This window comes from Helianthus annuus, chromosome 14 (genome assembly GCF_002127325.2).
Source record: "Helianthus annuus cultivar XRQ/B chromosome 14, HanXRQr2.0-SUNRISE, whole genome shotgun sequence".
Classification (NCBI taxonomy): Eukaryota; Viridiplantae; Streptophyta; class Magnoliopsida; order Asterales; family Asteraceae; genus Helianthus; species Helianthus annuus.
In genome coordinates, this window is record NC_035446.2 from 1,671,233 (window position 1) to 1,688,656 (window position 17,424).

General features: G+C 39.4%; 1 protein-coding gene across 4 annotated transcripts in view; it reads right to left on the reverse strand.

The window, feature by feature from the left end:
• LOC110907982 (protein MLO) overlaps positions 1–17,424 on the reverse strand; it is a 46,915-nt gene that overhangs the window by 5,754 nt on the left and 23,737 nt on the right. For 2 of the 4 annotated variants that reach the window (XM_035982729.1, XM_035982730.1), the window contains one exon: positions 13,511–13,571. The exons of the other annotated variants lie outside the window; for them this stretch is intronic. In XM_035982729.1, coding sequence (XP_035838622.1) covers positions 13,511–13,571 — 61 coding nt within the window. The remainder of the gene's footprint in view (positions 1–13,510; positions 13,572–17,424) is intronic. 4 annotated transcript variants of the gene reach the window in all.

Here is a 17,424-nt window from a genome sequence, read left to right on the forward strand (position 1 = left end):
TCTTTATGGACGCAAGTATCGATCACCGATTTGTTGGTCTGATGCAGGTGATAGACAGTTAGTTGGTCCGGAAGTGGTCCAGGAAACCACGGACAAGATTGCACAGATCCGAGATCGCATCAAGGCGGCTCGCGATCGACAAAAGTGTTATGCGGACCGAAGAAGAAAACCTCTGGAATTCGAGGTAGGAGACATGGTTTTGTTGAAGGTATCACCCTAGAAGGGTGTGGCACGCTTCGAAAAGCATGGAAAGTTGAATCCGCGCTATATTGGTCGATTCAATGAAATATTTTTGTGAATCTTGACTAGAAGTTGTGTAACTTCAAGTTCTTTAAAAATAAAGTTTACAAGAAACTAATCATGTTTTTGTGAATCTTGACTAGAAGTTGTGTAACTTCAAGTTCTTTAAAAATAAAGTTTACAAGAAACTAATCATGTTTTTAAAGTTAACAAGACCCACTAAATATGATGGTAATTTACTACATATTTTTACAAAACCTTCAAGTTCATGAGTTTATGATTTATCCTTATTTTGTCAAGACAGTGATTAAATATTGTTGATTGATGATTGTATATTGGTTTTTGAAAAGAAAATGATATGCTAAAAGCATGGACACCTCCATTTACAGAGGAAACTCTGGCGAAATTTTTCCAGAAATATTTTTCTAACAAATATTTACAAATATAATTTTTAACTTGTTTTCAAAAATAAACTTCGCCATAATTTTTATTACAAAACACCAAGTACCGGAGGTGGATTTTCGTAAATAAAACTTGTTAATTGTATATTCAGAATATATATTTTATAATAAGACGCTTGTGTGATTATGTGATTATTTTGTGAACTAGATATATATTATTTTTAGGGTAAAAATAATATAACTTGGAAATACCATGAAAATACTACTCCAAAATAATATCAACGCTCTCACAAAAAAATATTTAAGTTATATAAGTATCGTATACAACGCGAACTTTAAAAATGTAACTTATGTATTTTTCAGAAAAATACTCCTATTTGTATAATGTTGGTGAAATATTATTTTGGAAAAACTTATGGAATAAAATATAATATTTTTTGGAAAAATATATATATTTTGGGATTAAAAGCATTTTAGACAAAGTAATTAAACTATATTTTTGAAGTGAGACTTAAAAATATATTTTCGGAATTTTAAAACACACATGTGTTATTACCCCCATTCTTGGGAAGGAAAATACGAATATAAAATAATTTAGAAGTGCAAATATGAAATAGTTGTCTAACTATTTCCCAAAAACATTAAACCTTAAGCCAAGGCACGACCGTCCGTCTAATAGAAATTAGTACGTGTAGGTCATCACGCTGCAGATTGAGTTGGAGTTTGACGTTTCATGAGATTCACTTCTGTGAGTTCATGTTCCCCCTTTCTCTTAACTGTTTTCAGTTTTATAACTTCGGGGGTGAAATACGTGTTACAATTATTTAGAACATTTTTATATATGGTATAGTTAGCTTAAGGAGGGTTAGGACGTTCAGATCATGTGAGTGGTGGGTACAACACTTAAAGCCATTAATCCTCGTTGTTAGGACCGAGGGACACAAGAGTGATAGATCTATTTGGGTGTAGCGAGCCCACACCCGTGAGGCCGGGGAGGCCTATAGAGGTAACTGTGTTTTACACCCGAGGCCCGGTACAAATTTGCTAGGTTTGAGTTTTCCTGCATCACTTCACACATACCAGTGGCTTTGCAACCCAGTGGTGATCTCTTTTCCTTAATTGCTACATACCAGGAAAATTTATACTTTGGGACGTACTTTAACGATTTATAAACCTACTCACTTTTACATGAACTCGCTCAACTTTTGTTGATTTTTCAAATTACATGTATTTCAGGAAATTAGGGATCTGGCAAGGTATGTTATGTCATCAAGCTGCGTAGGAGAAATGATGTCATCCGAGTTTAGGGATTGTGACTTTTGCCTGGACGAGTCACAAGTCTTAAACTGTGTTTTTAATTCACGTCTTATGGTTGTGTCGTATGAACAAGATTTTTATTATGTCATGTTGTAATCCGTTGCATGTGTCGACTTTTGAAAACAATGTTGTCGTGTTTTATTTTTAAAACTTGAATTAATGGATGAACATCATGGTTTTATTTTCATATAGCATTGTTGTGATTATGCTATGGTATTAAGAAGTCACACCAAATAAACCCACGCTTTCGCAAAGCCAGGGTGTGACAGCTTGGTATCAGAGCATTGATCATAGCGAACTAGGATTCCTTCTCGAGTCTAGATTATGATCATTAGGGCTCTCATGAAAACATTTTTACATTGCATGCATTACGTCCAGATCCAGGATACAAAACATTTTTACAAACAAAAAAGTATGAGCACTTTTCCAAATTTATGGTTCAGTCTAGGAGACTGAGGGAGTTCAGCCCTAAAGGCTGGGGTGGTTCAGTCATGTAGACTGAGGGGCCAATCTTTGAGATTGGGGAGGTTTTGGTCTGTGAGGCCAGGGAGTTAGTCTGAGAGACTAGGAGGTTCAGTCTAAGAGGCTGGGAGGGTAGTCTAGTGAGACTAGGAGGATTACTTGTTGCTTTATGATGACTAACATGTTAATTTGATTATATGTTGATTGTTTGTGCATATGTGTGGTTGTGTTACAGACATCATGCATTCTTCATTAGACACTGGAGTTTCAGACACTTTAGACCCTTTGGCGATCTTATCAGATGACGAGATTCCATCCGAGCGAGAGGTCTATACTTCTGATACCACCAGTACCGATGACGACGATTTCCAGCCCTTTGCGCTGCCTGACGTCGGAGCCGAGCCTGCTGATGGCCATCCCGCCGGGGATTTACCTCTTGCGGTGATCCCTGCTCCTATACCTCTTGCTGCTTATCCAGCATTCGATTTGCCACTCGATGTTGTTTCTGTCGACGGTATCGATCTGTTGAGGAGGACCCACTTGAGGCTGACTATGAGGGCGGGGCCCCTATTGCTGCTGATGTTATCCTACCCATCGCTGGGGCCCCTGCAGAGGAGCTTCCAGCTGATTCACCTGTCCCAGATTCCTTCGAGTCTGTGGCATCTGCGTCCGTACACACTCAGGGAGTGCAGCATCACTCTGCAGACGCCGACCCAGACATGGCGTTATCAGCTGCACCTGCTCCCTCACCTTAGTTCGAGTTTGATCACGATGTTGATGATGATTTTGATCCTGTCTTTCCCCCTGGTTTTGATCCTGACCAGGATCGAGTTCATTCACTTAGACCAGCCCCTAGAGGAGCCTGTAGCCCTTATCGATCCTTTGTTTGATGATCCAGCTGATTTTGATATGGATTTTGTTGACCCGGAGCTTGCTGTGGCCCTAGAGCCTTTAGCTGCTCCTGACCCTGCATTAGCGCATGACCCTGTTCATGACGATGCACCAGCCATTGCACCCTTTGTTGATGATGTACCCGCTACTGACGCGCCTGCTGACGCTCCACTCTTGATAGAGGATCCTGTTGTTGCACCATTTCCTGATCCTGTGCCGGTGTTGTTCGACCGTGCACCTTTTGCTACTCATGTAGATCCACGTTACGCCGACACCCGTAACGGGTGGATCGATGACAATGACGATTACCCACCTTTTGTGCGACCTGTTACACCTCCAGTAGCCCCCGTTTCAGTACTCGTTTCAGCACCCATTTCTGCACCCATTGATATTCCGTTGTTCCCCCACACATCACAGATGCTCATCGCACAGATCGTCCTGTTCACGTTTCTTCAGGACATACCGCCACCACGTCCTGGAGAGGGGTCATCTAGGCAGCCGCCTGTTCCTGCTCCATCCATGCTGTCATCACCTTTTCCCTTCACATCACAGATTCCGTCTGTTACACCACCTACTGCACCGTCCTTCACTCCGTCGAGCGAGCCATTTCTATGGACTACACCCCCTATCATGCCACTTTCCGATCCGTATCACCCATACCATGTTGGGTATTCTACGGAGGATATACTCACATCGTTGATGATATATCTGGAGGCGTTGACACGTCGTATTCAGGAGCTGGAGAGAGCTCAGCGACCACCTTGCCATTGTCAGACCCCGTTTGCAGCATCACACCCTCCGCGTCCACTTTCACCCGACTCAGATGTTCGCTTCATGACTTCTAAGCAGCAGATAGCATATTTGTTGCGTGTCTGTCGTGCTTTAGAGCAGGACTGGTTACATATGCGTCGCCTGTATTACTCTCGTTTTCCTCCTCCTCCTCCACCATCAGCATAGGCGTTTTGATTCGACGCAGGTAGACTTTTGGTGAGAGGACCGCGATTGTGCAGACTATACAGCTTTTTGAAGACTGCATTTTGATGACATTACTTTTGATGTTTAGTTGTTGATGGTTGTTGTAGATGATTAGACAGTTCAGACGAGGACGATGTGGTCCTTAGTCAGTTTTGATGTATGATACAGTCACAAAACTTGTAAACATTATTGTGGTCTTGATTTATGATAGTGCAATCACAATATTCTCATTATATGTGATGTTGGATTGATTGTTTATATTCTATAACGTGTGATGTTATGTGCTTGATTAATTTGTAACATGAGATGTTATGTGCTTGATGATGTTGTTGTTACGTACGTATACCATTTACTTACTATGACCTGACCAACGTGAAACATCTTTTAGAAGATGCCACCGAGACGTGATCCACGCATGCCCATTAATGAGGCAGGACTTCAAGGAATCATTGCCGCTGCTATCGCGCAATACGCTGCTTCTCATGCAGAAACGAGTGGAAATATCTCGCATAACCACGGCAATATCAATCTACCTAATGGTAATGTTAAGTCGTTTGAGATATACTAAGATACATTTGGATATTTTTAGCACGTTCGCTAATACCATTTGTAAATTCAAACGTATGTACAGGGTGCACCTACAAGCAATTTCTCGATTGCAAGCCCGTGAATTTCGACGGCACAAGAGGTGCTGTTGCATTTGTAAGATGGGCTGAGAAGACTGAGTCTGTTCTTAGAATGAGCAAGTGTGCCTCCGAGCAACAAGTGACCTACATCTCAGGGCTATTTCTGGATGGAGCCCTATCTTGGTAGAACCTGCAAGTGCAAACTCTTGGTGAAGCTGCTGCTTATGCGATGTCATGGAATGAGCTGAAGGAGCTCATGAGAAGGAAGTACTGCTCACATGCTGAAATTCAGAAGCTGGAGACTGAGTTCTGGCACCTAAAAATGGATGGTCCCAAGATCGCATAGTATGTTCAGAGATTTCACGATTTGTCCCATGTAGTGCCGTACATGGTCACACCGGAGTTCAGACGAATTGAGCGCTTTATCTGGGGATTGGCACCTCAGATCATGAGTATGGTTGCTACTTCCAAGCCTGCGACAATCACAGAAGCCATTGATCTCAGTGTGGATCTTACTGAGGAAGCTATTCGATTGAACAAGTTTTCCGTTACTGAGCAGAAGAAGAAAGAGACTCACGTGGAGTCGTCTAGTGAAAATAAAAGGAAATTCTCAAACTTTAAGCAGGGTACAAGCAACGTGAACAAGGAAGGTGAAACAAGCACACCGGCCAGAGCTGCAACCGGTGTTGAGAATAAAGGAAAGGGTTACATGGGCACTCTGCCCAAGTGTGGATTATGCCAATATCATCATGCTGGTCAGTGCAGAAATAGAAAATGTGAAACTTGTGGAAGAATTGGCCACTTGAAGGATACTTGCTGGGTTGGTTCAGGCCAGGGTGGCCGAAGGGGTTTTGGTAACAACAACGGCGGTGGTAATGGAAACCAGCCACAAGGGAATAATGGAGGAAATGGAAACCGTGGTTGCAATGCGAATCAAGCTGGGAATGGGAATCGCAACCAGAACAACACTCAAGCTGGAAACAGAGGTGGTAATGGTCACGGACCGGGCTGTTTTAACTGTGGAGAAGTTGGGCACTTTTAGAAGGAATGCCCAAAGCTGAATCAAGCCCGTGGTAGAGTGTTTAACATTGGAGCAAGGGAAGCGCGCCAGGATCCCAACGTTGTCACTGGTACGTTCCCTATAAATCAACGCTTTGCATCTGTTCTGTTTGATACTGGTGCCGACTATAGCTTTGTATCGTTAGAATTTAAGAATATGCTTGGGTTAACTGCTAGTAAGTTAGATGTTCCGTACTCAATTGAACTGGCTAATGGAAAGCTAGTTGAAGCGAATGAAGTTGTCAGAGGTTGTGTAATTGAGCTGGGAGAACGCGAGTTCACTTTGGATCTACTACCAGTCGAGCTGGGAAGTTTTGACGTGGTAGTAGGGATGGATTGGTTGTCAAGCAACAAGGCCGAGATTGTTTGTCACGAAAAGACCATACGCATCCCAATAGAAGATGGAGAAACGATCGTGGTTCACGGAGAGAAGCGCGATACGCCCCTAAGAATCATCAGCTGTCTGAAAGCTCGAAAGTGTTTACAGAAGGGATGTGTTGCCTTTTTGGCACACATCGTGGATAAGGAAGCTGCTGAGCCGAAGATTGAAGACATCCCAGTAGTAAAGGAATATCCTGAAGTCTTTCCAGAAGACTTGCCACTATTGCCACCTCAAAGGCAAGTTGAGTTCCACATAGACTTAGTTCCAGGCGCCGCGCCTGTGGCTAAGGCACCCTACCGACTTGCGCCTTCGGAGATTCAGGAGTTGTCGACGCAACTCCAGGAGCTGTTAGACAAAGGATTCATCAGACCAAGCTTCTCACCTTGGGGAGCTCCAGTTTTGTTTGTTAAGAAGAAGGATGGTAGTTTTCGTATGTGTATTGACTATTGGGAGTTGAACAACTTGACAATCAAGAATAGATATCCTCTGCCAAGAATTGATGACCTATTCGATTAGCTTCAAGGTTCAAGTTACTACTCAAAGATCGATCTGCGATCAGGTTATCATCAGCTGAGAATTCAAGAGGAAAGTATTCCCAAGACCGCTTTTAGAACTCGATATGGACATTACGAGTTACTGGTGATGCCGTTTGGGTTGACAAACGCGCCAGCTGTTTTTATGGATTTAATGAACAGAGTTTGTAAGCCGTACCTCGACAAGTTCATAATTGTGTTCATTGACGATATCTTTATCTATTCGAAGACGAGGGATGAGCACGGACAACATTTAAGAGCTATCTTGGAGCTACTTAAAAAGGAAAAGTTGTATGCCAAGTTCTTGAAGTGCGAGTTTTGGCTACGTGAAGTCCAATTCCTTGGACATGTGGTTAATGGAGATGGAATCCATGTGGATCCCACCAAGATTGAAGCGATAAAGAATTGGGAGACTCCAAAGACGCCAACCGAGATTCGACAATTCTTAGATTTGGCTGGTTACTATCGAAGGTTCATTGAGGATTTTTCAAAGATCGCTCAACCTTTGACTTCCCTCACGGAGAAGGATAAGAAGTTTGATTGGGGAATCAAACAAGAAGAAGCGTTTCAGTTATTAAAGGACAAGCTTTGTAATGCACCGATTTTATCATTACCGGAAGGAACAGATGATTTTGTGGTATATTGTGACGCCTCGTGTCAAGGTTTGGGTTGCGTGTTGATGCAACGCCAAAAAGTCATAGCTTACGCGTCACGCCAGTTGAAGGTCCATGAAAAGAATTATACCACGCACGATTTGGAGCTAGGCGCAGTGGTATTTGCATTGAAAATTTGGAGACATTATTTATATGGTACGAAGTGTACAATCTTCACAGATCATAAGAGTCTGCAACACATATTCAACCAAAAGGAGCTTAACATGAGACAAAGACGCTGGGTCGAGTTATTGAACGATTACGACTGTGAGATCAAGTATCATCCAGGGAAGGCGAATGTGGTCGCCGATGCCCTAAGTCGAAAGGAAAGGATCAAGCCCATAAGGGTTAGGGCTCTTGAGATGATTATCCAGACAGATCTTTCCCTGCGCATTCGTGCCGCGCAGAAAGAAGCTCTTAAAGAAAGGAACATTGAAGAGGAATATCTTCGTGGGATGGAGAAGCAGTTAATACCAAACGAGGAAGGAACTTTATGCTTCTTGAGACGGATTTGGGTTCCTCTGTTTGGTGGTTTGAGAAAGGTTATTTTCGATGAAGCTCACGAGTCACGGTACTCTATCCATCAAGGAGCGGATAAGATGTACCAAGATCTTAAGGACTTCTATTGGTGGCCTAGGATGAAAGGAGATGTTGCAGTTTATGTTAGCAAGTGTTTAACGTGCGCTAAGGTGAAAGCCGAAACCAGAAGCCTTCAGGACTTCTGCAACAACCTGAAATACCCAAATGAAATGGGAATAGATTTCAATGGATTTCATAACAAAGTTGCCAAGAACGCCAAAAGGTCACGATACTATTTGGGTAATAGTAGACCGGTTAACGAAATCTGCACATTTCTTGCCAATCAGAGAGAAAGACAACACGAGCAAATTAGCTGAGATATACATGAGAGAGATCGTTGCACGTCATGGAGTGCCTCTCTCAATCATCTCTGATAGAGACGGAAGGTTTGTGTCAAGGATTTGGCAGTCCTTTCAGGAAGCATTCGGATCTCAGTTGAACCCGAGTACTACTTTTCACCCACAGACATATGGACAGGGCGAACGAACGATTCAGACTCTGGAAGATATGCTGCGAGCATGCGTTATGGATTTAGGTGGAAGTTGGGATACTCACCTACCATTGGTCGAATTTTCATACAATAACAGCTATCACGCAAGTATTCAAGCCGCACCGTTCGAAGCTCTTTATGGACGCAAGTGTCGATCACCGATTTGTTGGTCTGATGCAGGTAATAGACAGTTAGTTGGTCCGGAAGTGGTCCAGGAAACCACGGACAAGATTGCACAAATCCAAGATCGCATCAAGGCGGCTCGCGATCGACAAAAGTGTTATGCGGACCGAAGAAGAAAACCTCTGGAATTCGAGGTAGGAGACATGGTTTTGTTGAAGGTATCACCCTGGAAGGGTGTGGCACGCTTCGGAAAGCATGGAAAGTTGAATCCGCGCTATATTGGTCCATTCAAGATTCTGAAGAGGGTTGGTTTAGTAGCATACAAGTTGGACTTACCTGCCGAACTTAATGGTGTTCACGATACATTCCATGTATCAAACTTGAAGAAGAGTCCAACACAAGAAACTGTTGTCATTCCCGCTTACGAAATTCATATTGACGACACGCTCCACTTTGTCGAAGAACCCGTTGAGATTACGGATTGGAAGATAAACAAAGCACGCAGGAGTAGTGTCAAGCTCGTCAAAGTTCGTTGGAATGCAAGACATGGTCCAGAATACACATGGGAACGTGAGGATCGCATGAAAGAAAAGTACCCCCATCTATTTCCTAAGACCCCTACAACTAGAAGCAGAGCCTAAAATTTCGGGACGAAATTTTCTTAACGGGGGGAGAATGTGACAACCCTCACAATTCCAGGTATCCGTACAAATTAATTAATATTTAATTTGTGCTTAATTACTGTGCTTGATTTCAATTATGAATAAACTGCTTTCTGTTTTCTGATACATACATACTCATGCATCATACTTTATTACTGTCACTCCACTTATTATACACAAACAATAGTGACAAACTTGATGCACAAAGCACAGTGAGCGGATAACCCGGTAAACATGCTGACATTGCCAGCACTAGACAGACAATGTTTCTGAGGCCAGTATGAGCCGGGAATAGATTACTACACTAGTAGGGAGTATAGGGAGGTGAGGATCATAAAACTGCATCACTAGGTGATAGTTATAGTGACCGTAAGTGCCTAACACATACTTTAAGTGCAGAATTCTGCACTAAACACCAAAATTCAGCTTTTAACAAAGCTAGTAAAATGCAAAAACTTGGCAAAATAATTCTAGACACTTTCCAAAGTGTTAGTAATTTATTGTATCACTAAAAACAATACAAACGACACTTTATAGCTTTACTTAACACTTTAACGGATCAACATCCAACCGAAAAACCGGACTTTACCCGGAACATAAAAATATTGCCAAACACATAGTTTTTACTTTTCTGAGCTAGTTAGTGTCCCCAAACACCCTAACACCCTTTATATTATAACACACACACACACACTAATATGCTAACTTTATCATTCAAATCCAACTAAATGGTAACTAGTTCCCTTACCACCCAACCCCATACCCCCCTATGTTGATGGTCCCAAGGATGGGACGCACCCTTGTTTTCTTGGATTATTTTATTGTTAATGTTGGTTATCTAGAAGACACATTACATGTTGGACATTAGGGAATTGGTTTATAAGTATGCATAAGGGTTAACCCATCCCTTTCATCTAAACACAACATCAACAACTTACTCTCTCTTCTCCTCTCCCCACCTACGACCGCCAACATCAACCAACATCTCACCATCATCCAACTTCCATACAACTATTTCTCACACACACAAAGGTGCAAGGAGCTCTACAAACAAGCCCGGTGCTCTCGAAAGTTCAAGAACCACTCTCATTTCCTTTTATCCACCACTTTTACGCCTTGTTTCTTCCCTAGCCTTGTGCTAGTAGTAAGTGCTTCTAATCATCATCTTGATCTTGTTTATGGTGGTTAATAGTTGATTTAATGGTTAAAAATTAAGAAACACTAAAAAACTTACATTAAAGTCTTGAACATAAGGTGAATAGGGTGGATAAAGAGAAGATATGTGTGTAAATCATGTAAATCTTGTGTAGTTACGATTATTTGATGTTGTTTGTTACTAAAAGTAGGATGGATCATCATCTAGACATACTAGATCATGTTCAAGAACATGAACTAGTAAGATGTTAGTGTTAGAAATATGAAAGATGATGAAACCATCCAGCATGAACTTGAAACTTGAAAAAACATAATTTTTCTTGTAAAATGAAGTTGTAAACTTGTAGATCTTAGATCTACAAGTGGTTTTTCGGAAAAACCAAGCGGAAGATACTAGTTTTGTTAAAACCCGGATATTTTATGAACTAGAATCGTTTATAGTAACTAAACAAGTGTGTAAACACTTGTGTAACAATGAAATTGCATAAAGAAATATTTTTGTGAATCTTGACTAGAAGTTGTGTAACTTCGAGTTCTTTAAAAATAAAGTTTACGAGAAACTAATCATGTTTTTTAAAGTTAACAAGACCTACTAAATATGATGGTAATTTGCTACATATTTTTACAAAACCTTCATGTTCATGAGTTTATGATTTATCCTTATTTTGTCAAGATAGTGATTAAATATTGTTGATTGATGATTGTTGATTGGTTTTTGAAAAGAAAATGATATGCTAAAAGCATGGACACCTCCATTTACATAGGAAACTCTGACGAAAATTTTCCAGAAATATAACACTTAGAAATATTTTTCTAACAATTATTTACAAATATAATTTTTAACTTGTTTTCAAAAATAAACTTCGCCATTATTTTTATTACAAAACACCAAGTACCGGAGGTGGATTTTCGTAAATAAAACTTGCTAAATATATATTTAGAATATATATTTTATAATAAGACGCTTGTGTGATTATGTGATTATTTTGTGAACTAGATATATATTATTTTTAGGGTAAAAATAATATAACTTGGAAATACCATGAAAATACTACTCCAAAATAATATCAACGCTCTCACAAAATAAATATTTAAGTTATATAAGTATCGTATACAACGTGAACTTTAAAAAAGTAACTTATGTATTTTTCAGAAAAATACTCCTATTTGTATAATGTTGGTGAAATATTATTTTGGAAAAACTTATGGAATAAAATATAATATTTTTGGGAAAAATATATATATTTTGGGATTAAAAGCATTTTAGACAAAGTAATTAAAATATATTTTTCAAGTGAGACTTAAAAATATATTTTCGGAATTATAAAACACACATGTATTATTACCCCCATCCTTGGGAAGGAAAATACGAATATAAAATAATTTAGAACTGCAAATACGAAATAGTTGTCTAACTATTTCCCAAAAACATTAAACCTTAAGCCAAGGCACGACCGTCCGTCTAATAGAAATTAGTACGTGTAGGTCGTCACGCTGTTGATTGAGTTGGAGTTTGACGTTTCACGAGACGCACTTCTGTGAGTTCATGTTCCCCCTTTTCTCTTAACTGTTTTCAGTTTTATAACTTCGGGGGTGAAATACATGTTACAATTATTTAGAAAATTTTGATATATGGTATGGTTAGCTTAAGGAGGGTTTGGACGTTCAGATCATGTGAGTGGTGGGTACAACACTTAAAGCCATTAATCCTCGTTCTTAGGACCGAGGGACACAAGAGTGATAGATCTATTTGGGTGTAGCGAGCCTACACCCGTGAGGCCGGGGAGGCCCATAGAGGTGACTGTGTCTTACAGCCGTGGCCCTGTACAAATTTGCTAGGTTTGAGTTTTCCTGCATCACTTCACACATACCAGTGGCTTTGCAACCCAGTGGTGATCTCTTTTCCTTAATTGCTACATACCAGGAACCTTAACAACGATGAATACTTGTATGTTATGTTAACACAGTGATTGTTTCCTGACACCTTAGCAACGATAATACTATAGTTTGGACTCAGCACCTGTGGTGGACAGGGGTTGTTAAGGGCTTTACTTCACGTGTCCCAGTGGGGATATGTGTTGCGCATTCTACAACTCGCAGTCACGTTTGTGCATATTTCTCCGTCGATAACCTACTTGCCTTCACTTTGTACATGTTACATGCTGGTTATGCGTAAACTATTTCGAACTCTATTATTATTATTATTATCAAACTTGTATGCTCACCTTTACACTACGTGTATTGACCTCTATTTTAACGTATGTGACATGTGTTTGAATGCTTAGGATGCTGTGCTTGCCTGCTTTGGTGAATCAAGCTAGGGGTCTAGTTATGTCACGCTTAAAATCTGAGTTGTCGGAGCAGTACTTGTTTTTTGAGACAATTATTTGTAATAACTGTTTTATTTGAATATGTTGTGGTATGGGACATGACATTTAATATTCGGTAATTAATAGTTGTTATGGATACTCATGGACAATTTGTTTCGCTCAGTGCCATGCCCTGATGTTTCCGCCATCGGTTGGGGTGTGACAACCTACTACCACCGTCCGTACGTACGCCACCACCACCCACCACCACCACCACCACCGTCCGTACACCACCACCAGTTTATTTTAGAAGTCTACATACGTTAAAAAAACGAACAACCTTTTTCTTGCAGACTATAGAGAAGAGGTTTCTTTTTCTATTAATGTCAACAAATATGGTCCGCAGTCTGCAGATATTTTACCTCTTAAAAAACAAACTGCACCTGAATTTCGTGATTATAGAATTCCAACAATAAATTCCTAAAATTATCGGCTATTGTGATGTGAGCTCCTTTTAGTTTGGAGACTATGTGTATGAAAGATACAAAAATGAGTAACAGCTGCTTTCGTAATCATGTCTTAACTTTATCTGAAATTTCTTTTAAAAATATACATTTTAAGAGAAGAAATACAAATGGAAACAAAATAATTACCATTTGTGAACTCGTATTGCAAAGAAGTAGTTTCTGCTTCCCAGGTCTTCCATTTCTTCATCTGTGGAGTCCGACCACATCAAGAAATATAACGACATATATTATATTATGATCTTAATATTATTTCTTCATAGTTGTTGATTGGACAAGTTGCTAATTACATACTGTCCAATTGTCCATTATGGCTTCACCATTTTATACATACTAACTTGGGCTCTTGGACATCTAAAAGCACAATACAATATTTCATTTCTTTTACAAAGTCCAAAAACAAGATATTAGCTTAAATTACTTCTTCAGTCACTTAGTTAAAGTCTCTTATCACTGACATATACTTTGTTCCCCGGGGACTCTGTGTTCATCTTATAATAACATTGGTACCACACACATGTCTTTAAGTATATTTATTTATTACACATTGTTACATGTTTTAGTATAAGTAATATCTAGAAGGGTCATTTTGTAAATGTTGTATAGTTCAGGGGTGTTTGTGTGTTTAGCTAGTTGATGTTTTTATAAGTAGTTATTAGTTGGTTGTAATAGTCTTTTACTGCGAAAATGAATTGCGTTCTCTTCTCTTATGATTCTGTTTAATTCTATTCATAATATTGGTGTCAGAGCCGTTCGATCCTCTGGTCGCTCTTGATTCAAATCCTAATGCGTAAAATTACACAATTAATTCGATTAATCAACTCTGTTCGTTTCAAATTCATCGAAATTAACCATTCTCTCAATTAATTTCACTTTAATACAGGAATTGATCATTCTTTCGATCAATTTCATTTCAGTTCATTTCAATTTAGGGATTAATCATTGTTTAGTTGATTCCGTTAAGATGACAACTAGTACTCGACATCAGGAGGTAGAAAGATTAGAAAAAAAAAATAGCTCAAGATAATGATAAATGCATTGAAATCCAACAGTTAATGCTTGAACAGAATTCGAATGTAATCAGATTACTTCAAAGTGGCTTAACAACACTGGTAACTCAAATGAATGAAATAGCAACAAGTTTGTTTGTTCGATTGATTAAGTGAGATAAATGGGGGTCATCATGAACAAAGATTGGTAAGCACTTATCATGTGGATTTTCAAAATTCAATGGAGAAGAGGTAGAAGGTTGGATCATACACTGCAATCATTTCTTCGTAGTGGATAAAACACCGGTACACTATACGGTTATCAATATGGAAGGAGCAGCTTTGGAATGGCATCATGGTTACTTTGATAGTCAAGATAGAGAGGTGTAAGATATTACATGGGAGGAGTATAGCAGATTAGTCATTAACAGATTCTCAGAAAGATTAACAAAAGATGCAATGGAAGAATTAAAGAATGTCAATCAAACAAGTTCACTTCAAGATTACACTAAAGAGTTCGATTCATTGTTGAATAGGGTAAAATTGACAGATGAATATGCTGCTAGTCTATTTGTGGGAGGGTTAAAACAAGAAATATGTTGTTTAGTTAAGATTTTTAAACCTAAATCTACGATTGATGCTATAGCAATGGAAAAAAAAGCAAAGTGTGGTTTATTCTACATTGTTTGGTGATAAAGAAGCTAAGTAAACAACTCATAGTATTAATGGTAGTAATAATGGTGTTCTACTACAAAATATGGGGCAAATATGAGAATAAAAATATATGAAATTTTGTTAATACACTATCTCTTTTACCCACTCCTCTGCTAATAAGTTGTCAAAGAATGTTAAGAAAGTTCCAGCCAAAGTGGCAGAAGAAAAAAGGACAAAGGGGGAATGCTTTTATTGTAATGAGAAGTATTCCCTGACTCATAAGTGTAAGATTAAACACTTATATGTACTAGAAATACATCAAGATGAGGATGTTATGGAGGAGGATGTAAATGATGATACATAAGGAGAACCAAGAGAAATGAGTGTAGATGCTCATATTTCCATTCATGGATTGTTAGGAGTATGTTCTTTTTCTACTATGAGAGTCATTGGTACAACAGGCACTAGACAAATACAAGTGTAGATGCTCATATTTCCATTCATGCATTGTTAGGAGTATGTTCTTTTTCTACTATGAGAGTCATTGGTACAATAGGCACTAGACAAATATAAATTCTGATTGACTCAAGTTCTACCCACAACTTTTTAGATTTAGTGTAACAGTCATGATGGTGAAGGTATCCAGCCCCTTATAAAGAAGCCTTTGTTCCCCTTCACAACCGATGTGGGATATCACAATCCACCCCCTTAAGGGGTCCAGCGTCCTCACGGGACCTGGCACCACCGGTCCGGCCCTGGCTTTGATACCATTTGTAATAGCCTAGTGTAACCGCACCATGACATTGTCCGCTTTGGTAGCCAACACGCCCCCAGCGCCTGCCCCTCAAGGTTTTTTAAAACACGTTATGATGGTGAAGGTATCCAGCCCCTTATAAGGAAGCATTTGTTCCCCTTCACAACCAATGTGGGATATCACATTTAAGACTGGCATCTAAGTTGCAATGTCCCACAAGGAACTTACCACTAATGAAGGTCATTGTGGCAAATGGAAAAGAGTTGGAATGTATTCAATTGTGCAAAGATTTCCAATGGTTAATGCTAGGGGATTGGTTCAAAACGGATGTATTGTTATTGCCTATAGACAGTTATGATTTGGTTCTTGTAGTTCAGTGGCTGCAGTCATTAAATAATATTGTTTGGAACTTTTAAAGACTTAACCATGGAGTTTAAGGGTGATTATAAGGTCATTGCATTTAAAGGTACTAATCACATTGAAGTTTCTCAATTTTTGTTGAGAAATTATCTTATATGATTTGTAAAGAAGGACCAATGGTACAAGTACAACTTCTAAGTATGCAGTTAGATAAAGAAGAGTCTTTCCAACATCAAGCTACTCTAACTAATATATAGCAGGATGATGATGTAGCGGCTTTATTACAAGAATATGATGATGTATTTCAGACTTCTATGACATTACCTCCTGACAGAAGTTGCAATCATAAGATCCAGTTAATTAATTGACGAATCTGTGACTATTAATCAGAGGGCATATAGAAATCCTACGGGTAAAAAGGATATCATAGAAAAGATGGTTCAAGAAATGTTAGATATGGGGATTATCCGGTACAGTGTATGCTCTTTTGCTTCACCTGTAGTTTTGGTAAAAAAAGAAAGATGGTTCTTGGAGGCTTGTGTAGATCTTCCTACGGGGGTCACAGTTGAATCCTATGTATTTTTGTTGAAAAAAGCTTATGGTCCTCCTACACAACAAATCCAGTTGCCTAATTATGATGATCCAGTGTTGCAGCCTTTAGCAATTTTGGTAGGAAGTTGGCAAGGGAGCCGTGGTCAAATTTTTGGTTAAGTGGAAAGATTTGCCTTTATATGATTCTACATGGGAAATTGCTACGGAGTTCATGACCAGATATCCTTCTTTTAGTGTTGATTCTTGAGGACAAGAACCTTAAAGGAGGGACGAGGGAGTATTGTTACATTTTGTTTTAGTATAAGTAATAAGTAGAAGGGTCATTTTTTAAATGTCGCTAAACTAGAGAAACCTTGTTTGGAGAATCAACATGTGTTTATACCATTTCTTTTTAATTCAGATTAAGAATTTTATAAAAGGTGTCATAGGGAACGGTAAGGAGATTTCGTTTTGGCTGGATACTTGGTTAATTAACGAACCGCTCAAGGTGAGGTTCCCGGATCTGTTTCGTCTTGAGGCTGTCAAGAAGTGCTATGTTGCTGATCGTTTGATTGGTTCGGAAGGGGGAGTCGTTTTAGCTTGGAACTGGAAAGAGGATGTGGCTGCAGCGGGTTTGTCTGAGTCTCTTCAGCAGCTTTGTGTGCTACTGGATTCGGTGCAAATCACTGAAAACGACGACAGATGGGTTTGGTCTCCGTGTAATGACGGTATGTTTTCGGTCAAGGCTGTCAAGT